At 42.9% G+C, this 27,927-nt stretch overlaps 1 protein-coding gene across 1 annotated transcript in view; it reads right to left on the reverse strand.

Moving 5' to 3' along the window:
• Nucleotides 1-9,580: 9,580 nt before the first annotated feature.
• epha8 (eph receptor A8) overlaps nucleotides 9,581-27,927 on the reverse strand; it is a 77,915-nt gene continuing 59,568 nt past the window's right edge. Inside the window, exons 4-17 of the mRNA XM_036530349.1 lie at nucleotides 22,308-22,463; nucleotides 21,257-21,718; nucleotides 20,396-20,520; nucleotides 18,843-19,005; nucleotides 17,462-17,567; nucleotides 16,213-16,280; nucleotides 15,807-15,932; nucleotides 15,099-15,284; nucleotides 13,621-13,682; nucleotides 12,304-12,513; nucleotides 11,483-11,632; nucleotides 10,986-11,176; nucleotides 10,274-10,429; nucleotides 9,581-9,743 (exon numbers count right to left, since the gene is read on the reverse strand). Coding sequence (XP_036386242.1) covers nucleotides 9,629-9,743; nucleotides 10,274-10,429; nucleotides 10,986-11,176; nucleotides 11,483-11,632; nucleotides 12,304-12,513; nucleotides 13,621-13,682; nucleotides 15,099-15,284; nucleotides 15,807-15,932; nucleotides 16,213-16,280; nucleotides 17,462-17,567; nucleotides 18,843-19,005; nucleotides 20,396-20,520; nucleotides 21,257-21,718; nucleotides 22,308-22,463 — 2,276 coding nt within the window. The 3' untranslated portion in view covers nucleotides 9,581-9,628. The remainder of the gene's footprint in view (nucleotides 9,744-10,273; nucleotides 10,430-10,985; nucleotides 11,177-11,482; nucleotides 11,633-12,303; nucleotides 12,514-13,620; nucleotides 13,683-15,098; nucleotides 15,285-15,806; nucleotides 15,933-16,212; nucleotides 16,281-17,461; nucleotides 17,568-18,842; nucleotides 19,006-20,395; nucleotides 20,521-21,256; nucleotides 21,719-22,307; nucleotides 22,464-27,927) is intronic.

Here is a 27,927-nt window from a genome sequence, read left to right on the forward strand (position 1 = left end):
GAAGCTTTATGCCCTGATCCACCAAAGACATTCTCCAGAAACAGCCATTTCTGGGATATAGATGTGAAAAATTTTAATGATGATGGCTGGTACCTCAATTTCAAAAACAGCATTTCATCAACTTTGCAATGACCTCTCCCCTCTCATTCACCCACAGATAACTGCAATGAAAAGTCCTGTACCCCTGGAAAAGAGAGTTGCCATTACTCTCTATAAATTGGCAAGCAATATGGAGTTCCGTGATGTTGCCAATTTGGAGTTGGTATCAGCACAGCATGTGACATATTTTGGGAGGTGTGCAAGGCACTTTGCCGCAGCACACACATGACGACAGGGAGGTGATGGCGGTGCGTAAATCGAGTTACCCCTCCTACTTCTGGTAGTTTTACTGAGATTTCTTATCCTGTGCGAATTGGCCATTCATATTACAGACGTCCTGTGGTAAAACTACATTACTCCACCTACCCTTGTAAAACTAATCCCGTCCGAATAGTGCTTAAGATGTCTAGGTGGGATAGCTGTACGCCCAGTTTATTCACTTCCTTGAAGGTTGCATCAATGCAGAACTGTTCAGACAGCATGTGTCTGCATAGTTCATTGAGTGAGTGTTATCAGCTTTATACCATGGGCTCTGTGATGTCTGACATAACAATGATAAAACACATTTTGGTGCATACTGTATCACTTGCTATATAAGCCATTGAAAAACCCGCATTTGTGTATGAACACGTAATAAAGTAGTGCATGCCTTATGAACACCTTATAGAGTGTCATCAAAAATAACGGTTTTTCAAAATATAAGATATTTAAAAAAAAACAAAAAAAAACATTAACACTTTGGCTCACCTTCTTGAAAATCAAACACGAGGCTTGTTGTTAAACATTCATTTGTAATTTATACTTTAATGTGGAGGTAAAGCATACTGCTGCCGCTGTATGTATAACGAACTACTGCATGTATGGTAACAAACATTAAGAATTAAATATTGATAAATGCACTTTCAAGTGTTACTTACAATACTTACATAAAGCATTACCATGTCAAAATACATCTCAAAAATAGTATTATTGTATCTACAGTATAAATTTATCCATTTATATTTGGAATGTACATTAGCTTGAAAGTTTTCTTGATCTATCAGTATGATGTTTAAAATGGAAATTTTAGAACAAATTTTTGTTGAGTAACTTTTATAGTTGCTTTCACAATTCACTCTCCCTAGACTTCTCAGCCAAACATTTGATTGGCCGATATCATTTCATCTTCTTGATTTTAAAGCATAATATGTGTCCGAATATTTTCAGAAGCTTTTGGTTGGGATTTTACAAAGAATAGAATCAGTGCATTTTACAGTATTGTATTTATGTGAAATTTACAAGCTATAAAGGACCCCCTTTTTACACAATAGTTACCAACTCAGACCTTTCAGCCTAATACTTGCTGAATCGCCCTCCTGTTAAAAAAATTGTTACTTTGTGGCACTGTGACAACAGATAATTGATGATTGCGAAAATTCTTTCGAAAAATGGTTTCACAAGTGTATTCAGTTAAGTGCCAACTGCGTTTATGGTTTTGAAGTAAGTGCTGGGTAAATATGGTATTTAGAAATCAAAGTGCCACCAAGAAGAAAACAGTGTTATCTTATTAACCTCTCAATAAGGGATGGCCAGTAAGTGCTGTCATTCTGCATCCCTGGGAGCGTTCAGTCTGCTAATAGATTAAAAAAAAAATTCAGTGTTTACAGAGGGGCAGAAGTCAATCATAACTGATATTGATATACTAATGATAATGCATACAACATTAAAATGCACCTCATGGGTCTGTAACCCACTACTTACACTGCCTAAAAGACAATTGTCACTGAAAAAAACTTTATCTTTTCTTGTTTTCAGAGAAAAAGCGATTAGCTTCCCTTGCCTATACAGTATCTTAGTTGTTTAATATATTTAAGTGTATGTAATATATTTAGTTTAATATATTTAAATATTGATATTTTATATAAGTTATTTGACATAATTGAGTTTAATGTGTTCTTTTCGACCTGAGTGGGCGTCTTGCTCTGCGATGTAGAATTTCTCTGTGCAGAGCTGTAAGAAAGTGTGACAAGAATGCAAAGCTAACAGAAAATTTGCAGTAATTGCTTACGAATTCCAAGGATGAACCCATGTCATTTGTGTCAGACTCGGTCATTATTGTACTCATCCAAGCAATGTTGTGCGGGCTTATTAAGGTTTTTTTTTTTTCATTCAAAAAGCGTAATTGTTCCCTACTAATTATCATGTGCATTCAAAAGGGAGGATTACAATGAACAGGCAGTTAGAACCTCAAACTATAAATCAACTCTTTCATACTTTTAGATCTCTTGAATTTGAGGGACATATCTTAATGAAATGTGGTGATTAGGATAATTAAATGGTGCTAACAAAGGCCTTTGGAGTTAATTACACTAATGGCACCCAGTTCAGGACGTTGTGTGATTTCATTACAAGTCAGTCTGTCTTTGGCATGAAACCATCTTAAAAAAAAAAAAAAAAACCTGAACCCTGAAATCTTTAATAGTAAAAGAAAAGGAAACATTTTTGATCTTTTTTTTTTCTTGGTACATTATAATAGCATACAAATTTTTCATATTCAATATTCAGGTGGCAGTGGCAATATTCCTGTCCAGCTGTCATAGTTTATCAATGGAATCTATATCTAGGTGTGTGGTGTACTTAGGGTGCTGATTCAGTTTCATTTCATTTCATTCAATTTTTTCCACAGAACCCATATTGTGTCAACACCAAACACACATGGTGCTTTTTACAAGTTCATCACTCAAAGTTAAGGACAAAGCACACTGCAGTTCAAATGAATCCCTCCTGGCCATCAGAAAATACATGCATGTTTAGCATACCGAGCGGCAGTGTCAAAGTGTTGCTCCAAACTGCCAACCTTTGAGTGACACCATACCCAGTATCATTCGCATTTCCTCTCTAGGGCACAGGTAGATACCACAAGGACAGTCAGATCCTAGCGTCATATGCAAACTCCCATATACAGTCAAACACTCATCTCATGCATAATATATGACGCATATGCACAACAATAACATTTAACTCATGCATGTATAATGTATGAGTGTGTTTATGTACGATAGTGCACATCGAATATAAACCCCATCGGTGAGAGGTGAGGGCAGATGAGTTTGTCTTTTGTGCCTTGGCAATGAATTTTCATCTGAGAGTCACAAGGTCTGGAGTAAGAATAGAGAACACTTATTATTAAAGTGGAACGCCTTTGGAATATGATTTAATATGTCCCACGTCACATTATTAATTCTAAAAAAAAAACTGCTGGGGAGTCAACCACTGCACAGTCTGCTCTGGATGAATGGAAGATTATTCTATGTGCATCACGTGCCGCCTACGTGATTTTTTAAAATCTAGTCTCAGCAGACATGCTCCGGGGAGAGTATCTTGTATCAGTTCGTTATCAATGAGTGGGTTGCAGCCTGAGCAACGGTGTTGAGATCTCCGTAAAATGTGAGGGCTGCCCTCGGTAAACTCCGAAAGTCATTTGGTTTATTTTTAGGAGAGATGCACTGAGAGGGATGTTGATGATAATGAGGCATCGGAGCTTAGGCCCCTGTCGTGTAGATCTTCCCGGGTCTGCCTGCTCCCCCTGCTGGTGAGAGGCACATGTGTGTTTGTTTCACGGCGCTATGTTGGCTGCTCACGTGTGAACTGCAGCTACAGATGAGGCCTGCTGAATGAGTTCAGCCTTTTTTTTTCAGTCGCATCGTCTGCACTGTAAGCAGAAGATTTCCCGCACATTCTTTTACAGCAGCTGACTTCATTTAATGTTGGTCTGTCACGCGCTTGTATAATATGCTAATAGAAACCAGGACAAAGAAACAAAACAGAAAATTATAATATTTAATCAAAAATACGGTTTGATAGGCACTCATTTTGGAAGTACAGCAAGAAAGTGCTTCTGCCTTGTGTGCCGAACTCCCAGACAAACAACATGCCAGAATTAGGAAAATTGCTGGTGATGAAGTGCTGTGTTTGTGGCAGAAGTTCGAATGATTACTCAAGGGCATAAGCAAACAGCATGCTGAATAATTATAAAGTGATGTATAGACAAAGCACTATGTCTTGGAATGACGGCACCCGCAAGGAACTGGCCATATTGCCTGGATCCAGAGCAAGCAGACAATACACTTATTAAGGCAACTAATCTGAACACATTGTCCAGAAAAAGAAAGGCTACATTAGTGCCCAGCTGCGCTAAGCTCCTGTTTGATCACCCTCTCCCAGGCTGTTTGTGTATTTGGCAACCCTGATAAACTGGGAGGGTTTTTTTTTCCCTGATTAGAGGTGAAGAGGACTTTTTGCAGGATTCAGTCAGGGTGTCTTGAGTATTGCTAATGCAATCACTAATTAGCACTCTGCGTAATTGGTGAAGAAGGGTAACCATTAGGCTGCGATGACGGATGTGTTTCTCAACTTGGTCCAAAAGCTGCTATAATTGGATCCTTCCCTCTGCTGCAATGGCAGTCGACATACTGGCGTAAGAATCGTGCACTAGGGTGCCGAAGAAACCGCAGCCAACCGCGAGTGCACTGTCAGCTACGGGTGTCGTAGGTGTGCATGGCAGATTTCCAGCCACTCCCAATTTTGTTACCTCCCAATTTTATCCAATTAACGACCTTTCAGATCAGTGACTTCAGTTTAGACTGGATTAGTCTCGGTTTAATGATATGACATGAATGTGATGCTCCGCTGCCTATTCATATATATATATATTTAGTATATGAATGATCAACGTATCATGAAGAAATATAAAGTATGTATAATTCATGATTGATGATTATATTGTCTCCCTCTCGCGCTGTTTGTGTGTGTGTGTGTGTGTGTGTGTGTGTGTTATTTTGGCACATGGGCAAATCCTTTTACCAGCACCAAGAGCATGCAAATCAGAGGGAAATAGATCACTCAGAATTCAAACAGATCATACTGGCACATTCTTACTCAACGGATCACCAAGACTTTTTCCACCTTCTACGTCAGCAAAACGGAGTCCTTTAAATTACGCATTGGATGGTCAATTAGAAAATCTGTAGAACACAACCGTTTCAGAACTAGCCATTGCAGAGGAATGGCGAAAAATAAAGGATTGCCACATGGCTGTTTTCGAGGCGCCCACAGCCGCTCTCGCAGACTGGCTGCCATACAGAGACACGTGGCGGAGAGAGAGAGAGAGAGAGAGAGCGCCTTCGCAATTAGAGAGCAGAGCACATCGCAGTCTCCGGGAGAGCGGACGGGTGATAATTAGAAGTGGGAATCCACGGCAACAGGACTGTCTTCCTGCAGCAGCTTTCGCGAGTGAGATTAATGCGCTCCGTTGACCATCCCATTTCACCTGAACAAGGGATTATCTTTAAACCACCAGCCCGAGGTGAACAAAGGCAAATTACTCAGAAAGACCCAGGCTTTTATCAGAGGGATTTTTTTGTTTTTGTTCTCCTAAACCGGTGTTTTAATGTATCCGCCACCCATACACAAATGTGACTGATGAATAAATACGTGATTGTAGTGGTAACTCTGCATCTGGGTATTGATCAGAAATGATCTGTAAAAAGGTAATTCTATCCATAAAAGTTAAAAATCCACTGTGAGCACATAATCATTGACCACACACACACACATGCACCCAGGCACGCACGCACGCATACACTCACATGCATGGACACACAAAAACATACATATGGGTACACTTGGGCATCATACTGTTTTGTTGATGCTTTCTGGAAAAATACTAATGCAGTGGGGTCAATTCCAAGAGCACCTGGAAGAAAACTTTAGTTTTCAGTCCAACCACAATTTACTTTGCCTCTCACGTACAGAAAACAAATTTATGTGAGCACTATGTTGTCAACTTTTTTACACATGGTTCATTTTAACAGCCACCAAGCTCAGAATACAAGTAATAGTTATTTACATTTGTATTCAATGTGGATTACAAGTTACATTGCAGTTGGATTGAATAGCAACCTCTGTTCTTTGCCTTCATGAGTTCTGGAATGTGACATTTTCAAGGGTGTGACACTGAAAAGAAATGAACAGCTTTCTCCTGTGAGCACATGGCAGCCACAGAGTCAATTCCATCTGCTTCCTTTTATTGCACATATTGGACTTCCTGTTGTTCCAAGCATTACACACCACACATTTCTACACCATTTCACATGATTTCAAAAGGGCGGTGATGTTTGCATCTCAGCTGAATGCATTGCAAAATTAAGACACACAACCGACAATTAAAAATAAAAGCTTGTTTGAAATTCCACACCTCCTTGGCAGAGTGAATCTTTATCAGGTTGTGTGAAAACTCTTGATTCAGTTTAGTCCAGACTACATCTCACTGCAATGTGGTTTGTCCTTAGCTTTGAAGAGTGGAATTATCTGAGCTTTCTTTATTTTTACTCAGATGACATTTTTATTATTTTTGTAATCGCTAAGCTAGTAATGTTGTAAAAAAATGAAACCTGCCATTCCATCACCTTTGTTACTCAAAGGACAAAGCACATTACGGTCAGACTGAACAGAGACCTTCTGTCTGTGGCATTACAAAGCCTAGTAACTCAAGCCAGCCATTTTCCGTCTTGTTTTCACCGTTATCATGCTCCCAACACTTTGTAATAATCACCCGTGGCGACATTTACCAAAACATTCCTGACCTTTTTAAACATTTCATCTGCTATGTTGCCCTCCAGCTAAAAGCTTCTTGAAAAGAACAGGGAGCCATTAGTCACTTAAACTAAACGTTCAATTACAGCACTTTTGTTAAGGGAACGACTGTGGTAAAATTATACACCACAGACCCAAATCCACCCATGAACATTGTGTCAGTCTGTTTATATTACTGCACAACATTGAGAAGAATTCAGTCAGCTGTAATGTCTTCAATGATCTCTCACAAGACGAATGAAGTGTGAGGTGTACACAGTGGTGAACTGATACATTACAAAATATCATAATATTTTATGTCTTTCAGATGTACATATTTAAAAGGCTTGGCTCAACAAAACATTGACTAATTGATTTGGTTCAATGAAACTTGGTATCATGGATCTCTTCCTGTAATGATTGGAACATATTGTACATATGCCTCTTTATGAGGTAAAATGCAGTCATTCATATAGAAAGTTGTCTATCCTAGGCTCCAGTACCAGCCTGGGAGGGCTGGAATCCTGTAGACTCCCTCTTCAAATCTGCAGCTGATTGGCACAGAGAGCGCTTGGTGAGCTGACCTTCCGTCCGACTTAAATTTAGATAATTAATATCTGAGACATTACAAGCAAGCAAAAACAAGCAGACTACCTCAGCCTCCCAGATACAGAACAATTGGATGGGCTCCCCTCAGTGATCTTTAACCATTGGATGCATGGATGTCAGCTCTTTGCTCAGTTTTGTGAACTAGATCAATAATTTACCACAGCTCTGGTTGCGCTGTGCGGGTGTCTAACCTTACCTTTGTCTGTGATGTATTTTTGCTGCTTTTTTGCTAAGTTCATCAATCACCAGCAGGGAGGCCAATGTCAGTTTCAGGCCAGCAAGCTAATGGCTTCCCAACTTCCTTTCTGCTGCTGCGAAGGTACTTTCAGAGATACAGGGGCAAGGCAAGACCCAGAAAATTAGAGGCACCAATCATGACGGTGAAATTAACGCAGAGATGCCATTGACATCCTAAGAAAGAGCCCTTTTTTGCAATCAACCCTCTCTGTACATTTCTGCAAAATGATTTCCAAAACTCACCACATTTTCCTAGCTGTATTTACAACATTTAGCTTTTTTTCCCTTTTGAGAAAAATTGACACGGTCAATATGTGAATAAAGGCCGTCCGTTGACCTAATGTGGCACATCCCCTCAAAAGTAAAAACCATTTCCTGTCCCCTGTGACCTCTGTGTGAAAATCCAGTTTGGCCTCGCCAACTTCAATTGATCCAATTTGTAAAGAGCCCCTTTGAGATGGCATTCGTTTTGTGTTCAGCTGGTTTAGATTTCTCGAAAGATCTGAATTCTGTTTCTCTCATGGCAGTGTTTTGATCTTTATTCGCACCGTAAGGTGCATTTGTACGGGTATTGCTGTTTCACCATCACAGAGGGGAAAATATTTCTGTGTATAAACTGCACCTTTACAACTGAAAATGAGAAACCAAAAAAAAGAAACCCTCAATTTTGTGTATACAGAAAAGTCCCGATTGTGCCTGGCAGCAAAAAGTACTGCCAATGTTTGCCTAGAGGTTGTAACATACAGACGAACCCTGAAAATATCCCCACTGTTGTGCAGAGAAGCTGGGGGACCTCAAGGTACACCTAAGGAGAACCTATGAGAAAATAAAACCCAGGGAAAGTGTCTGATTGCACAATCCAAACATTAATAAATCAAAAAAAGTCTTTGAAAGGAACACTGGATGTGCGCTTGGCATTCTCCAGCAAGTTAAACAGTCCATTTTTTGATATGGACCATCTTTCCAAATTTAAAATGCATTTATTTAAAATGCACTTCCTTATTCTTGCCAGAAAAATGGCCTTAGGTGTTATTGTGGGCTGTGAAATTAACAGGAATAATTTAACACAGTGCATGACAAGAGGTTGAAAAAAAGATAAATATTAACTCAAGGGATATCACCCAGGTTCATCTATAGTAAAGAGACACCCACCACCCAATGAGGGTTAAATAGCTGGACAGTATGTCTGTGAACAAACATTCACATGAATGCACGTGGAGGCAAAGACCTTCTGTCATGTCTGGTTTTAGGGCACTCTGAGAGACAACACAACACTCATTACAATGTCCCTTCACTTCCTAAGATTACAGAGGCAAGACAGTGACAGATCACAATAGGCTCTTTTCAAGGTTCTTGTGCGCTAAGCAGCTTTTGGCCAGCGGCTGGAGAAGACTGAGAGTCTTTCAGTTCAGTCATATTTTCTCAGGGGAACTTTCATCAGAACCGGGGGGCAGGGGAGGGGTGGGAAGGGCTAGCTGCGTTCCTCTGCTCCAGCTGATGACTTGAGAATCCTTCTCTCTCAACTGGCTTTGTTGCTTTACTCCTTTGAAACATGTAGGAAGAAGGGAAACAGGAGTTCCAGTGCTGAGGTCCCATTGGTGAACAGGTCTTTTGGCACCATTTGTTGTTCCCAGGTCACCTGATCTTCTCTGTCACCTTTTAATCTTTTCCCTAGGTCACGCCTTTTGCCTAGTTCCATATATCTCTTTACCTAATAATAAACTCTGTCTTCTTTTACATTAAAATTATTATTATTTTTTTTTTTTTTAATTAAGGCAGTTCTTTTTCATTGATATAAACAAGACAAGGACTTCAGATTTGTAAAAAAAGAAAAAAACCCATCAAAACAAAATAAAAGAAAACAAAGTACACAGATTCCTCCTCAGAAAAACTCCGCTATGGTGCTACCATAAAAATCATCCTCTCGTACAGGAAGAGCATTTCTTCAGAGCGTTTGTTTTTCGGAAAGTCTTTGAAGTTTGTACGTGTATTTGTATTTTCAAATATAAACACGTGTTGGAAGCGGAGACCCTCCCGGGAGGGCCCTCCGTGGGGCGACGCTGGCCGCAGATTATACGTGCACGGAGGGGACGCTCCTGTTCAGCACCTGGGCCCTCATCACTTGGACGCTGGTCATGATCTTCTTCTGGTGGCCCATCAGCGTCACCCCCAGCCTCTGGATGTCCCTGAAAAGCCCAGGAGAGGAATCGGGATCAGCAACACCATGATTCATGGCTTTTTTCCAGGGGAGAGCCAATCACGGCATGCAGAACAGGAAAAGGTTACCGCGCTATTGTTTACGCCGCTGATTAAATTACCATAGCAAAAGGTCACCTCTCAGCATAATATCAACACGATGCTCCCCTCGAAATTGGAGCCCGGAATGCTGTAAGTGGTGTGTCGTACGTCGAGAGAGAGCTCGGATTCAAATGGCATAATGGTGACTACATTTTTTACCCCTCTCTTAGGAGATAAGTGACCGATGACTAACACGCGGCTTCTGTTCTAGCTCTGTTTCAGTATCAGACTAGACTGATGTCTATGGATCTCTTTTTTCTGATTGAGTCGATTGGACGACCCTTTCGCAGCTGTGAGGCCTTGAGTCTTATCAACAATTGCCGGACCTATGGTGGGGGTAGGGTTTTGATGGTGGTGGTGGATGGGTGTGTGGTTGGGGGGACGGGGGGGGGGGGGGGGGGGGGGGGGTGTTACTCACTGTTGATTCATCCCCATTACGTGACCGAGCGTCATGTATCCGCCAGTGGCAAAGTTGTCTTTGTAGCGGCCCATTTTAATGGTGTCCAACCACTCGTCCACAGACCTGCAGCTGCTGAAATCGGGAATGCTTCTGTTCATCAAAGGGCTGTTTAACCTAAAACGAGAGCGAAAGGGGGGCTCTGAAATTCTGCTACTAGCTCGGGCAGAAAATCAATAGGAGTTAAAATGATAGAGAAGGGAGGTAAGGTTGATTGCGGAGGCCGGCGCGGGGTTAGATTAATGCGAGGAGAAAACCCTCGTCGGCCCTCGCTATGCACCAGCAGCTCCGTAGGGCCAGAGACCGAACCAGGCAATTTACGCAAGTCCAATCCTAAAAGCCGCGGCCTAGTTTTTTAATTCTCCTGCAGATCAATGTCAATATCGCCCAAAGGCATTTTTATTTAACAGAGAACACATCTGTATTAAATAAGCTGATTGGAAAAAGCGTGCTGGCGCTCCGTCCCTTGCTCGCCTATGGCGGCTCGTGCTCTGCCTCCGGGAAAGTTTGGGGGGAACTTTGTTGTAGTTTTACTGACAGGACACGTGGGATTGCTTGTGAAAAAGCAGGGGCACTGGCAGGGGCACAGGGGTGGCACAAAGAGCATCTCTGTGAGACATCCACCACGTGAATCTCCCGCTAGTGGGTGCTTGCCAATTCTGGCGGTTGTCACCTGCACAACGCGTCCAGCGACTTGAGGTTTTCAGGGTTGCGGATCAGCTTGTCGAGAACGGTGACAATCTGGCAGAACTTGGGCCTCTCATTGCGGTCTTTCTGCCAGCAGTCCAGCATCAGCGTGTGCAGGGCTCCGGGGCAGCCCATGGGCGCGGGGAGACGGTAGCCCTCTTCCACTGACTTTATCACCTGGGAGCAAAGTGACGTGGTTATGAGATCCACATGCATAAAACGCCAAAATGCACTAAGGGCTGTTCCCTTCCACACAACTTCAAAATGATCAAGTTTCATTTTACAAATATTGAGTCCCAGGGAGCACTCTTGGATAGAGGCACACATTGAATTCCTCTTCCTGGGGAGATCTCTAAATGCTCGTACTACCTGACCAAATGCTGGATTCCACTTTCTGGTTTTCCTCTAGAGATGATGGCACCACCGGTACATTATGTGTCCCTACACCACAGAGGCCCATGGGAAATCTGGTTTTGTACTCACATCCCTGTTGGTCAGATTCCAGTACGGCCTCTCTCCATAGGACATGACCTCCCACATGACCACCCCGTAGCTCCACACGTCGCTGGCCGAGGAGAACTTGCGGTAGGCGATCGCCTCCGGAGCTGTCCAGCGAATAGGGATCTTTCCGCCCTGTGTGGCAAAGGAGACATCACCTGTCTCAGCTTCTTAACATCCCCCGAAATGATTGAGTGTCGAACTGTTTCCTAAATTAGTTTGCCACCTAAGAGGTGAGATCTCATCCTCTCCTGTTTATCTGGAGATTTGCGCAGCATCTTACGTTGTTGTGTTTCTTTGTTTTCTTTTTCACCAGAATGTGCTTATGAGTTTTAAATGAGTCACTCTGTCACTGACAACCCTGTGGATTTCATTATCCCCCAAAGCCTTGGAATATTCTAAATAGCATCCTTCATTATGTTTCAGTTGTAATTATAAAAAGATGAGTACATAAGGACTTTCTATACACTTTCAACATTTTTTAGACATATGACGGTTTTAGCCTTAATAGCGGAAATTCAGTCTCTCTGCCTTTCACTTTACTGTATCTAGAAAATGGATCTTTTCATTGTATTTGCTGGAGCTTTTTTGGCTACATGCTTCATTTCATTGCATGATACGCCTTACAGCATACACATACACAACATACACAACACTGACATACTTTTTGTGATTCAAATTTCACATGGGTCGTCTTGTCGCACTGAAACCCTTCTAAATACATTGTCAGCAGTTTGTTTTCACACTATTGTAAAGCGCATTTATTTCCTTTCTCTGGCTCCCTCGTAAAAAACTGTGAAACTCACGCTGGTGGTGTATGCTGCATCTGGGTCATCCTCCAGCACCCGGGAGAGGCCAAAGTCCGAGACTTTGCAGACCAGGTTGCTGTTGACCAGGATGTTGCGGGCAGCCAGGTCTCTGTGGATGTACCCCAGATCGGCCAGGTACTTCATGCCAGCTGCGATGCCACGCAGCAGGCCGACTAGCTGAATGATGGTGAACTGGCCATCGTGTCTCTGTAGGGGAGGTTTTCAAGGGCGGAGGAATTAGGTTGGAATCCAGTCAGACTGCACAGGGTTTGAATGAGGTTTCACATTTTTTCGCTTGTTAAACTACATTGTGAATTGACTGGTTTGGTGGGATTGACAGAAAATAATGTGCGCTGTAAGCAACTGGAAAACTAGATAAATAAAAATGAATGAACAGTATATGAGTACATAGACAGAGATATAGATGTTTAAACACAAACGGCAATTCAATCTGGGCCTTAGCCTGGTGAAATATGGGATTTTCACTCAGCAACATTTCAGCAATAATAGCAAGGAGGCCAGCAATCGGGCTGATGTCCAAGTCAAACACTTAGCAACACCCCTGGCAACTGCGCTATCTAAGCAGAGCAACTGTCGGCAGAAAAACTGCGCAGTGGAAGCCACAGCTGCACAGTGGCGCTTATCGGCTTTTGTCTTCTCGGCCCTGGAGTACAAACTGGCCTTTACGCCCTTTTTCACAACAATCAACCTTGTATTAAATCTGCACTTTAGCCAAGTGCTTTACCAGCGCTCATAAACACTGTGAAAGGGTAGCCATCTGATACAGAGCATCTTCTGTCACAGTAATTTAAACAGCCTCTGCATACCGCTGGCGGCATTGCATCTTATTACGCTAGTGTGTTATCTCCGGCGCAACACATTATTAATAAAACATTAGGAGTCATTCATTGATATATAGGGCAGTTTTTGAGAGAGGCCATGGGAATATTCCCCTGGATGCTTAAATATACACAGACTGACTTGAATGCATACATTATGCATGCTAAGTTCAGCTAAGTTCATCAGCCTGACGGCACACCTCTTCAAATGTAGCACTTGGCATTTTCGTCAGGCCAAGTCAAACTCATTGACTCTTTTATAATAATATTGATATAACAGCTTCCAAAATGGCGTTCGGAAGCTGCGCAGAGCTGATACTGCGTGTCCTTGTAATTGCGCTCGGTGACCTCCGCTAATTAAGAACAATTGTACACACTCTCCCTTTCAAACTCACAAAGCGCGAGCGAGACAGTCATTGGCGATGGCCGCGGACTCGTCACTCAGAGGAACACAAATAGAAAGAAGAGCACTTGCCCTCAGGAAAGAATCCAGAGACCCGTTCTCCATGTACTCGGTAATGATCATCACGGGTTTACCTGTGGGAGGATGAGCAGGAGGAAGATGAACACTCAAGTCTAATAAGACATCAGCCTCAAGGCACAGTCTAGCACTGACTTTATGTTTCCCTTCACAAACGGACAACAAGACCAGCTTCCTTCTTTCAAACCTTGGCAGACAGACACAAATAGAAGTGACTGCTTTGTAGATTTTGGAGTTCTCAGATGGCTCTGTCAAGTTGAGGAGTTTGTTAACTTATATTACTCAAGAGCTTTGTGCTCCTGTAGTGTAGCTACAGGAACCAAAAACATGTTTAAATGTTTTGCTCTTTACAGAAATAGCTTTGGAAGCTACTGCTACTGGAGAGGATGGGGAATCCGATAAAAATCTGAAAAAATGTGACAGAAAAAATCATTCTCATGAGGCGTATTTTTACAAATTCCCCTTGATTCAATCAATATTTGTCCTTCAGTTTGAGTTTTTTTCTCTTTACAAAATGCAAATTCTCTCCTTCATACTGAACTTGCCAAAGTGTGTTGATGAAGAAAAAAAAAAGTAAATTTTGCCTTTAATTGTGAGATAAAAGTTGAAGACAAATGTTGATTGAACCCAGATGTTTCTCTTTTAAAATTACAAGTTTAATTACAAGTTTATCATTCCAGATACAAACAGTTGCTAAAATGCTCAATGTTTAGTTCTTCAAAACAGCAGATGTGTTGATATGGAAGCTCTGCCTCTGTTGAGTCACTGAAGATGACATACTGGGTAATGGCACTCATGTGCTTTCATTCCAAATTGCATTCACAGACAGTCAAGATATAACAGCCAGGTCAACAAAGTGCTTTGACCCACTGTTTGACGTTTCCTAGCACACACAACATTGATCTTCTGCAAATAAAACACATCTGAACATGCATGCACTGCACATTCAAACAAAAATGTGTTTAGTAGAGCGACAGACATCGAAACACTGAACATATATCACAGGCATTCTCAGAGATGGGTAACATCAGTGTTCAGCCTCAGTAAATATCCAGCTGTATAAATGGATAACATTGTAAAGAACTGTAACCTATGTAAGTCGCTTTGGATAAAAGCGTCTGCCAAATGAATAAATGTAAATGTAAAAATGTGTTTAGAAGAGGGACAGACACCGAAACACTGAACATATATCACAGGCATTCTCAGAGATGGGTAACATCAGTGATTTGCATTTGCCTGCTGAGTCATCTCCAAGGTGACACAGCTCCAAGGAGATACAGCAACTCTCTCTCTCTATCCTCCATGTGTGTGTGTGTGTGTGTCTCTCTCTCTCCTTGCACATACAGACAGTCTTCATACATGCAGTCATGCATGTCCCAGTGCCAGGTGACATGCACTGAACCTCTTGAGCCACACAGTATGTTGTGGTATGGAGAGTAATCAGGGCCCGCAGATGAGGCCTCTGCTCTTACTTCTGGTAACCACGCCCTCCAGGTGAATGACGTTGGGGTGATCAAACTGGGCCATGATGCTGGCCTCGCCCAGGAAGTCCCGGCGCTGCTTCTCACTGTAGCCTGCCTTGAGTGTCTTCAGGGCCACGGGGATGTCCCTCTTCCCTGGGAGCCTCATGCGGCCGTAGCACACCTCCCCAAACTCCCCTGGAGAGACAGAGGTGGGGGGAGTTCAGATGCCACTCTTTGTGAAAGGACACAGAGTCCTGATTAAAATGCCATTGCAATTAAGAGGCTATGGAACTGGACTTCACATAAGAACATTTATTTCCTTATGTAGGAGCCCATTAGAATACTGGGACTACTCCTACCGAGGTTTGTACCAGTACATAACTAATTATAACATACAAAACGTTGTGTGTGTTGTTGAGCTGGACAGTGACATTGAGCAAGGATATTAACCTTGAGTTATGTAATAAAACATCCATAGATAAATAAGCAAAATGTTTGCAAAATGCACAAAATGCAATCACGGTCAGCCTGGATATCTCTGCTACGCAGATAAGTAATATGAAATAACCTACTTCCCAAGAATGTTTTTTGAAAACATGTATTAATTGGGTGTGCATGTAATTATTTGTTTTAAATCATTATGGATATTTATTGGCATTTAGTCTCCCTGGATATAGTCTCTTGTGCTTGCCAGACCTTGTTGCAGACTGGACTCACCTGAGCCAATGATTTTCTCTATTTTAATCCTTGAGGCCTCAATTTCTCTGGCAAATTCGTGGACGGCTTGACACGGGTCTTCGTATGTGTGGGGATCAATGTAAAACCTGGCTTCGGGGAAAGTAACTGAAAACAAAATCAACACCATTACATAATGCAGAATTAAATCAATGACCAGCACAAGAACAGTCTGCTTTACAGGAAAAAAACATGCACATGAAAGCTTAATTGAATTAATCATTTCCTCATAATGTCTTAACTACTTAAGCGCTAATAGGGGAGTTGCTGCAGAACTTCACTTGGGTCTCGTCTGTAAAAGGGGTGGATTGGTTGCAGCAGGACTCTTCCAAATGTAAGGTGCCAATTTCTAGAGAAGAAAATGTTAAATAGACAGTGAGGTACACACTGTGTCCATTCTGGTAGTGCATCTTCTCTTCTTCTGAGTCCTGGAAAGCCTTACTGTAGCCGCAGTGTCTGCGTTACACAAAAACACAGAAAAAATCAGACACTGTCCATGCCCCCCCCTCCCCCCCAATACATTTATGAATGGAACATTCCATTTCTCTCTTCCTCCTTGCGGCATCATTTAAATGCCTTAAATCATTAAATAAATCTATTCTCATCTAAATATAATAGTCTCCCTGGTTTTTACACTGAAGTTAATTAACTCTGAAACAGCTTTAATCATTTGAGTTTGTTTAGATATTTAAATTGCTACATCTTTTTAGAATCCTTAGAGTGACAGGGGAATAGTGTGCAGTTCTCGGTGATTTTTTTCCCTATAAAATTAAAATCATTTTCATTTGAAAAAAGGTTCATATTCATTGAAGTAAGTATTAATTAAATACAATCAAATTTAATTATTTGATACCTTTTATAAGAGATCAAACTTATAGACATCAAAAAAGGAAGCTAGTTGATAATTGAGAGCGCTTTGTATTTGTAATTGTCTCAAATCAACATCATTAACTAACTCTGCTTTGATGAGGAACTTACCAAAAAACTATGTCACATAAATTCAGGACCTTGGAGCTCTTACTCCCAGTATTTCCTTAACATAAGAACTGCTTTCTGTGAATTCAAGTATTCGATGTTACTTAAGTTTTAACTTGACAGTGACACTGCTGCGTCAGAAATTGTGTACAACACATATCCACTGGTGTACGTTACCTTGGTAAATACGAACGTGATTTGGAGTTTGTTATTGAAGACATGCTCTATTGTATTCTCTGTTGAATATGCTATTGTCTTTGTCATTAAAAAATTCCTACTATTTCAGGCTTCAGACCTTGCCCCTTGTTTGTTAAATAGCAATGGTCTAGAAATCCAGTTGTATAATGTGTTGTAAAGGTTGTTGTGGTTAAATGTACAATCCCATGTAACTGCAATTAAGGGCTAACTGCTGTACACCTACTAATTGCTAAATAATTGGTGTAGCTAAATACATCGGTAAGAGTTGTTTTTTTGTGGGGGGTAGGGGGTGGGCAGAGTTGGGATATGGTCAAGTGTTTCACTGGGTTAGGCATAGAGTTGACGTTAGGCTATGGTTACTTAGGAAACCTATGAACCTCTGAACTTGTGTCCAATGGATTTTAACTATGTAATGTGGTGAAGTAAGAAATGGCAAAGCAAGAAAGGCAGGCAATGCAAAGTACTCCTCTTGCCGTTTTCTGCAGATGACAATGGCCAGAAACGTCACCAGACCCGTGACCAGGGCCATGGAAATCCAGATGATCGTCATGGTGTTGTACCGCAAGGGAACTGTCAGGGCCATGGAAATCACACAGTGAACACGCACGTCTTTACAGACAGTAAGACAGAAGGACAAGGCTGACTCACAAAAGTTTTCAAAGGGCTGTCACATCATTCTACAAGCCTGCCTAGACAGCCTACAGGTTGTTTTCAGAATAACTGAGTAAGTATCTGAGATATAAATGGCAGCACCCGTCAACTTTACAATTTTGCGAGTAAAGAAAAAGCCAGAAATACATACACGGATATCTAAATGTTTGTATTCCTAGACTTTTAACCCAAACCTTTAGTTAATCTAATTGCTAATGCCAGATTGCGTGAAAGGAACTAAATTAAAACCATACTAAAAAGCTTGCTTTCATTCAGATATCATGACATGCACGTGAATATGTCATATTTTTATGGCTTTTGGACTTTTGGTGTTTGATTAAAAAAAAGTCAGATCTAAATGCATGGTATGTTATTACCTCCTATGTTAATGCTGAAAATGTCCAGTATGGTACCCACAAATATCCACACTGTTAACATGGAGAATTCAATGCCTTCTCTATCCATAACCGCGAGGACTCCCTTCTCACCAAGGTAATAAGCCATCCTTGCTTGTGAGAGGGAAAAGGTGACCTTGTCAGCCTGTGCAAATCCCCCCGAGGCTCCACACTGAGGCTTCTAAGCCACATCAGCGCTGAGCTCCTGGCGTGACTCGAGCCTGCTGCCATCCGCAGCCTCTGCACGGAACTGGGGAATTTCCTCACGGAAAGGCAGGTCAACCGGGGACTGCTTCATTGAGCGAGGTGACCCTCACATCAAACGCAGATCACCCAGCGAGACGGAACCACCTGCTGGGGCCTGGTCCTTCAGAGACGCCAGTGAGGAGTTTGGTCCCTAGCATGTATCAGAGGTAATTCACGTTCTTCGTGATATTATGGAAATGGACTACATGTATGCATTTGGCTTCATTGCAAAAAAAGAGTAACTTTCAAAAAGTTTACTCAGTCAAATCTCAGTCAAAATATGGTTTTGGATTCTGTGATCTAGTAACTGTGATGTATTGTTGTATCCTTGGCTTCCCTTGTCTAGTCAGGTTGCACAAATTAACTTGTGGTAGGGCTTGAATACTATTATGCTGAATACTTATGCTTGAATACTATTATGGTCTGACACTGTTGCTCATTCAACTTGAATTGATACCATTCTGCCCAGCCAGGCCTGTAGAGTTGTCAGATGACTGCACTCTCTTCATATGTTGCTTGGTGGTGCACCGTTGTCCTTGATTCAGACACCCACCTGCTTTGCCAGTCTGTATCTCCACAGATTGACTGAAGCGGCCACATCCAGCGGAGGTCCGCGCCCGCACCTGGAAAACGTAGCGGGTACCTGGCTTCAGCCCCGACACCTTGGCAGTGGTTCCTTTAGACTTGAGGGTGGAGTAGCTCTGCTGCTCTTTGTCCTGCAAGGGGGTGTTGAGTGGAACACTTTAGACTTTAGACTCTGTCCTATTGTGAGTCATGGCCAAAATGCTAAAACATATTAAGGTGTCATCCAATGCAAATCACAAACATTTGGTTGTGTTGAAATACTTGCCACCATGGTGTCCCTCTGTTTTGTCAACAGGTTCAAACAACCCAGGGAGGGCCATAATCAATGCCCAATGGGGTTTTATAATAGCTCAAAGGCAATATGGCAGATCACATTGTTTTTTTAACAGTGGTCATAATTATTACAAATAACCAGCAAAGCTGGTTCACAGAAAAAAATGTCAGGTTTCAAAATAGCGTGTATACATTTATATACCTTGGAGTCAGTGGTATGCTGTGTACAGCTCTCCTGAGCATGGAGCTGTTCACTGCTGTTTGCACAAGGGCTGCAGCCCTTGGCAGAGAGCGCAGGCCCGAGCCTCTCTCTGCCTCTTGGCCTCCACGGTTGAATTTCGCCCTGCTAACAGCGGATTTAGGCAGGAGCGAGACAAGTGACAGAGCATGCCGGTCAGAAGGGCGGGGGGACGGGGGGGGGGGGGGGGGGGGGCGCTTCAATCCATCGTGTGTGAGACTCCCGACTGTACCGCCACACTCCAGACAGAGAGCTGAATTACTGTCGAGGCAGTGAGTGTCTCGCTCCCCTCCCCCCCACACCCCCGAGTGAAGGCCCCATTTACCAGACGCAGTCCACTGCACACATATTGTTAAATCTCCCTCCCGGGAGTCCCGCAATGAACAGAGACTTGACAAATGGGAATTAAATCTTATTTACATTGCCGCTTTGTTGAACATCCACTGTTTGTTAATTCTCAAGGAAAGCTTATATCACTTCCACCCATTAGCTAGCGAAGCTCTCGGTGTGACAGCAATTAACTTGTCTCCAGTATTTGGCAAGGTAGGGTAAAGGCCCCAAGAGGCAAAATTACCTCTATTTATTCTGCCGTCGCCTCCATTGTCGGCTCTGCTAATCAGGCCTAATCAATTACAGAGCTGTTTTATTTTTAATTCCTGTCAATTAATGCAACTGCAATGGAGCTTTTCATTTAAATTGAAATATCACTTTTTTTTCTCCCTGGACAGATTTTTTTTTCCCCAGAAATGCTCGGCTTATCGCCAATGTTATTTTTTAAGTCATTGTTTTCCTCCTGCAGACCTTGTGAGAATGCACTGATAAGTGCTGGATTTTAGCGTGCAGAGACTAAGTTTTCAATGCGTCTAGAACATTGAGCCTGTTGAGGCTGTGGCGCTGGACTGGATTGCACCTGAGGGATGTGGGTTTGACTCCAAGGGATGCTTCTTGGAGATATATATATATATAAGCATCCTTTGTATCTATACGTGACCAAATGAATCGCAACCTACCTTTTCGTAATATTTTATGTCGTACTCCAGGATGACTCCGTTGGGCTGGTCCGGTTCGTGCCACAGTAAGGTGACGCTATTCTGACTGGCATTCTCCTGTCTAATGGCAATCACCTGAGAGGGTGCTGTGGGGCACAGGGGAACACGGGGCCCTCTTTCAGATCTCTGCGGTGTTAGCAGTAAGGATAACAGAAGACCCAACACACTGCATCTGCCTCACTTTCCTTTTGCATATAGGAACCAATTGGAAACTTTTTATTTTGTCATGTTGCTTAATAGCCCTGGCCTTAGGCATTGGCTTTGTATAACATTTCATGCATCCTTGGAAAAATCTCTTTCAGAGCTATGCAGTATTTCAAATGATTTATAGCTGAACAAAATGTTTTTAATCTGATATGTTTCATTTGATGCATTTGTGTGTATCTTTTTATTACTGTATATTGAGTGATATTACAGTGGTTTTCTGGCACAAAAAGATGTCTGTGTTCTTGAGTTCAGTATAGCTGCCCTCTTCAAAAGCGTACCTTGAAAAGTTTCCTTTAAGCCTGTGCTCTCACTCTTGAATACACAGTTCTTTGGAGAAAGATGTTTCTCCAAAATATGAAATGTATGACTTTGAGGATAGTGAGATAAAGCCTGCTAACACTCTTTTGTGCCCTCAAAGCCATTCATGGACTTTTAAAGTTTATGCATATGAACACTGATTGCAGGTATATGAAAATATCGAGAGGAGCTTGAATGAAAAGTGAAGGAACACAACTAATGATAAAGTAAAAGGGAAACAAGTAGCTTAGGGGTTGGGATGGCGGGGGCGCGGAGGTGCTGCAGGGTGGCCGACATGAGCGATGCTGCAGCCCCTACCTGCCTGGTTCGTGGTGATGTTGACGGCGGCGAACGGCAGCGGCTCGGCGCTCAGGTGCGACACGCCGTTGAGCACCTGGATCTGGAAGGTGTAGTTCATGTGCGCGGCCAGGTTCAGCACAGTGACCCCGGGCTCCGTCAGCCCCATCTGCTGGGGCATGAAACGGATGGGGAGGATGCCCCCTCTGTCCCCGCTTCCTCCTCCTCCTCCACCTCCCCCTGCCCCTCCTCCCCCTCCCCCCACTCCTCCTCCTCCTCCCCCACCACTCGTGCTCCCGCTGCCCACACCCCCCGCCCCTGCGCTGCAGTCCTCGCACTGCCCCCAGTCCCCTGCGCACTTCTGGCACAGCACGTTGTAGATGATGTCATTCCGTCCCCCTGTGTCCAGCGGCCTGCCCCACTCCAAGCTGACCGAGGTCCCGTTCACTGCTGAGATCACGCTGACCGGTGCAGACGGGGGCCCTGAGATGGGAGAATGGAGAGATTGGTTTTAAACCTGTGAGTCAAAGCGCTGAATGCTTCTGTGAGTCTACATTAAAGTGCCCTGAAGTTTGAGGAATTTACTAAAGTCGTAAAACTTTCCCTTTGTGTGTTAATCATTTATTGAAAGGACCGATCGGTAGTATCAGCTGCTTGTCCTTCGAATTCAAAGCCCTGGGGGATTTAATGACGCCTTGCTACTAACAGCTTATTGAGGCCGGCATCTGCAGGTCCCTATCCAATCAATGGCTCTAATTAAGCAACGTGTTGGAACAAAGAACAGAACCGCACGGATCTCCAGTGGATACTAATGCCTTACAGTGGATGTGTACGAATCGCCACTGTGATGAGGCTAGGCAACTTCTACTTCACCAAAGCAACATGAGATCAGTTGTGCAGGGTCACACATTGCTATACATATAATCCATAGGGTCATAGTTCGCCCTGTGGATTTGTATCCACATAAACCCTACGTATTTCATGGTAAGAGTCCACTCCTGAGCATGGCTCTAGAGCCTGACCTCTTTGTCTTCCTCCAGACAGCAGCACTGACACCCCACACGGGACTCACTTGTGCAGGGGGCGGCAGGCGGATCCGACGTGGCGCGGTAGTAGCTGGAGTCACATGGGCAGGTGAGAGCGGCTCTCGTCTCCGAGTGGCTGTGGAGAGGGCACTTCCCGCACAGCTGGTCACCGGCTGACGGCTTGTAGAAGCCCACCTCACAGGCTGCAAAGCGGAAAAGAGGCAGTTACCTTTACCTCACATCTGTATCACATTTCCATACGCTGTGTTCTGCACACTACTCTGCAGCCTTTCAGCGCAGTTAAACAAGGCTACAAAACCAGTCCTGTTGAACTATGTCCTGAAAATGATCATTTTCAGTTTAGAAAAACATCGAAACATCTCAAACATCATTAGTACTCAATTACTCAATTCATTAGACATGTATTACATGTACATAACTGTGTCATTACTCTCATATTGATAAAGTCATCAATCTTAACAAAAAAATGAATAAATAACAGAATTCAGAATGTATTTTTGCTTGCACACAGTCCCCCAGAGGACTATAAACTATTTCTGCTTGCATTATTTACCAGAGACTTTTTTTTTTTTAATCCGATAAATCCCTCCATGCCTTGATGTTTTTGTAAGACCTCCTGAGTTGAAAACCGGGTCACGATAAACATCGGGCCCGCGAGCTCCTCGGGAAGCTTGTTTCCGCCTTTGAAGTTTCGACAAAATTTCCCACAAGCCACGCATCAGCACGTACAGGCGCCCGGAACGCCGGCAGCCCACACGAGGAAGGTGAGCGGGGCAGAAATCGATGGATCGATCGAGATTATCCCGAGATGAGCCCTTTTTCGGATGGGATCGCCCCGATGACACATAAAAGGGCATGAAAGGCGGTAGAAACACAGTGCCTGGAGCCCCCTCCCCCCCACCACCACCACTCCCCACCATCCTTTTCCAAAGGTGTTTACATGTCGAACATTAGGGCTGGAGGATTTTCTAAGCCACGCATTGTTGCGATTGTCAGCACCTGTCAGAACAGTGCACCCGTTGCTGCGGAATTTGCATTACAATGAATTTTAATGAATATCTGCAGCTGACGTATTCTGACCTTGATTTCATTTTCGGTATAAATGGATAAATAAATAAGGCTGGGAAAAAAAAAGAAAAAAAAGGGGGGTAGGGAAGGCAAATTATTCCCACACAAACACGTGCCGAGACTGCAGGAGGGACTGGGAAAATAAATCAACACATTCTCAAGCACAATTCGACTTGTCGACAGAAAGGTCATGCATCTGCACATACAATTTAACAACAATTAGCTTCGGTTTACGTATAAATAGTTCTGTAAAAAAAAGCTAATTTCCTGTTGTTGCTGTAATTTACTGTATGAGCGGTTCTTTATAAATATGCATTATCCAGATGCATCCGTGTTAACTAAGACACATTACTAACACTGATCCCCCTACACACTGAACAATATGAACCGATTGCAGAGTAGAAAATCCCCCATCGTCTCTGTAACACCAGCAACTGCTGCTGATCTCATTTTAATGCACAGGGCCATGCAAACATTACACCTACACTTTGCCTAGAAAATGTGACCTCATGATGCTTGTCTTATGTAGCTGACGATCAAAACCTTAATGTTCTGAATTAATTTACTGTGTATAATTATACGTTTTAAAGTTTAAGTTTAACTACATTTGAATACATTCTCCTCTGGTTGTTCTACCTGTATGCCCTGCTTCTATATCAGAGTAAAATACCAAGTTTGCAGTATTTTTAAAATCAGGAGTTGTACAGGAGGCTGTACATGCACTCAGGAGAGATGCAGTGCATTTCTACAGAAGGTGCCAGTGAACTTAAAGTGACAGTGCCACAGGTTTGTCTGCTCCTGTCAGGGCCGCTAAAATGAAAGCCTTTGGGAGGCAAGAGTGGAGCACTGTCACAGGACCGTCTGTCCTGCCACTCATTAATCTTCCAGCCTATTACAGGCACCAGTTCACCCTGATATGCACACACACTCACAAACACGCGCACACACACACACACACACACACACACTCAGACATACACTCAAATGCACATGCATGTGCATTGACACACACACACACACACAGGCATGCACACACACGCTCACGCACAAACACAGACACACGCACACATACACAGAGGGACTTCTTCCTCTGGGAGCAAACAACAGCTGCTAATGAGCAGCGAGAATTGTGGGAGTGATGAATGACTCTGTCGGCCGCATCATAACTGGAAATAGGCCACTCGATCACAGGCCCCCATACACGTGGCCTGTAAATGGCTCTGATGTCCCCTGCTCTCCGACAGGGGTTACTCACTGTTTTAGGGCTGGATGGTTTTAAAGTTAAACCTTACTTTATTGCTCTGTATCATTCATTTCTTTACAGAGCCACTTACCTTTCCGTTCAAAACAAGCTTGGCCTGTACTTAATTGTTAAGCCATCAGAGGTGAGTTTCATAAAACATGGACTTGTTCTCATTTTTTAAGCAGGATGTCAGAGAAATGGGTAGAAAGTTATGGCTCTCAGGTACATGAAGTTACTGTATCTTTCAGTCCTGACATTTCCAGAGGTGGAATGGGGTAATGGCTTTGCAATGGACTGGTGTCATACCCAGAGGCTATTCTAGCACAGCAGGCCGCTTCTCACCACACTGATTGGCTTAAGCCTCGCTTAATAGGATCTAAGTTTGCACCAGGAGCAAAACTGGGTGATGCTGTTCCGTAAAGGAGACCCAGGGGTTATTTTCTTAACCGAACATCAACCCCTGACCTCTTTATCATTGAACACGTACACATTCACATTCCCTGGGTTTGCTCTCCTCAGATTATGACCCCAGGAGTTGTTTAAAGGGCTAGCGGTATCTGAAATGCACAGTCACAACAGATAACACACCCAAATAATGCACGCATACCACAAAGGGCAGGGCTGGGAAATAAATCTAACCCCGTGACTGTGTGGACTCAGATGGCCTTCCCCCTGATCAGAAAAACCGTAGTCGGTAGACTTCCCGCCCTTGTCAACTTGTCACAAATTGTCACCTTCTGACGGCAGTTGACGGGGATGAGCGTTATTGGAGGTTTGTGACATTTGCTGCCTGTCACAAAGGCCCCAGACAGATCGGGAGTGTAATCCAGTATGGCCACAACGTTCTGTCCCTCCTGTTTGTTCCTGAAGCCTCCTTGTTTTTGATACCAGCCCCTGATAGGGACCAGCCAAGGCAGGAGTCATCAGAAGCGGGGCACAAAGCAAACTCAAGCCTTACAGCTCCATACACGTTGGGATGAGCAGAGCCGGGCCGAAGGCACAAAGGTTTCAAGTTGATGTTTCAGGTGCATTCTTATTTTCATGCCACCGGCTGCATGGAATCCCTCGCTCTCCTCATTTAGGAGGTGCAGGCGCAGAACGAGCCAAAACACATCCTGCTATTATCAAGACTAGGGGTGCAGCCCTGCAGTATCCCAGATTTTTGGGATCCACACAACAGTGCTGATACCTGCCCCTATGAAATGTACTCCCCTTGTGTGGTTTGACTACAGTGACCCTGTACTTGGCATATGCTTGGAGTCCCTGCTGCCTCATTCGTGATTATAGTTGGCACGTATTGTAGGAGTACAAAACAGTATTTTAAAAATGAGAAAAATCTAAAGGCTTTAATACATGCAGAAAATTTGGCAGAGGTGTTAACTATCTAATTATTAGTACACGGAAGAGAATCACATTATCAATGCTGCCATTATTTGCAAAATACAGACATGCTTAGTGCCAGGAATTTGGATGAAATGCAGGGTTTTGGATGATGTATTCTGTTCTTCAGTGTTTTATTCACAGCTTCTCCTTAAAAAACATGTTTAACTGAAGGCATTTTGGATGAGGCATTAAACCGAGATCCCGAGTCATTGTGGTCATTGAAGATCCCCTTACATATGCTGCAGAGTAGGAGATTCTCTGGAGTCAAGACCAATTTCTCAAATTCAAGCTCCTTCAATCTGTCCACCTGATTTCCGCCCAATTGAATTGGTTAAATAATTCTCTCCCTCGTTGTCTCGGTATGTACGTGGTGGGCATTCTGGTACAAAATGACTGCCACGCATTTCCCAAGAGTCTGCTACGTATTGGTGGTGGCAGAGGTCAGTCATACTCCCTTCACTGCAAAGCACCTTGAGACACTTTAAGGGTGCTGCAGTATACACATTCCATTATTATTAGATGCTGCATTTATATAAAATATGGGATTTTTTATCAGAGCTTTTTGCTTCTGGATATAATTAGATGGGGTCATGTCTTTGCGGAATGATAAATGAGCCAAAAAGGAGACAGAGTGATATATTAGGGCCAAGAATGATTCTGTAGTTTGAGCGGCAAGCAAGTGTACAGTTAAGTGTGTTTGACCTGTCAATTACACGATTGCGGTTCAGATCAAAGGGAGAGCTCTGACTGAAGGCTGAAAATGATACTTTTTACTGTCAAAAGTCTGGATACTCTGCAGTAAAAAGGAAATTAAACTGTAGTTAAATGGGTCATACAGACTGAGCCCAGGGAAGATGTGATGGACAGCAGTAAGAAAGAATGCCACAATTACAGTGCAGAGCCCATTTTTCTTCTGAATTTGTACTGAATGTTTAATTGAAATGGACTTGCCTGAAACTGAGACTGTGCTTCATTAAAAGGATGGAGCTCCTGACATTGTGTAACATCACTTATAGCAGTATGTTCTTTGTCGTATGCTGATTTTAATGTGTGACTTCTAACTGGACATGCAAGTCTGTGGCAGAGCAAATTTCTGACCACAACAGACAATGAGGAAATCTAATCTTATTTAATTTAATGAAGGAATGTATAACTTGATACTTTCATTTCTATTAATAAGGATATATCTATGTAATGATTACTATATGCTATTACATATGCTCCTCCTTGGAATTTCCTTCTTTCAATAAAAACTAAAATTCTAGTTTTGGGATTGTAGAATATAGGTAATTACTGAATGAACCTGGCATCTCAACATGATATAGTTTGAGAAATATGCCTGCTTTAACCTAAAGGTTATGTTATGTCCGGAGGCCATGGAACTGAAAAGTAGAAAACTGTCATTCATTCCATTGGTCAGACCTCAGTTTGAATGTGAGTTTGGCGTCAGTTGATTTGTTAAGTGAAGCTCTATTTGGTCCTTTTCCACATTTGCCCCCACAGAACTCCTTTGGATGACAAAATGTCAACCAGCAACTTGCGTATGTGATCCCAGTGCTTCTGGGTCTGAAATCTCTGTGGACCTATAATAAGCTCATCTAAAACAATAGCAGTTGTTGGCTGGCTGACCATATTTTGTATTATATTTCCTGCGCAAAACAGAAACCAAATCTCACAACATGAGAACTACATCAACTAAACAGCTGTATGCTGATACAGTGCATACTCTGCTACACCTCACAGGGTGTTCTAACCAGAACTAGCTGCAGACTGCTGCAATCAGGAGCAAACAGTTGCAGGGAATTGTGGCTGTCTGGGAGGGCTTGATTGATGGAAACAAAGCAGCGAGGAAGCAATCGAGCCCATGGGGAGAAATTAACTTCAGACAGGCTCGATGGCCGTTAACTCAATTAGTTTGGTAAGACATCTTGTTTAGCCTCTGAACAGATTGG

Source organism: Megalops cyprinoides, chromosome 6 (genome assembly GCF_013368585.1).
Source record: "Megalops cyprinoides isolate fMegCyp1 chromosome 6, fMegCyp1.pri, whole genome shotgun sequence".
Classification (NCBI taxonomy): Eukaryota; Metazoa; Chordata; class Actinopteri; order Elopiformes; family Megalopidae; genus Megalops; species Megalops cyprinoides.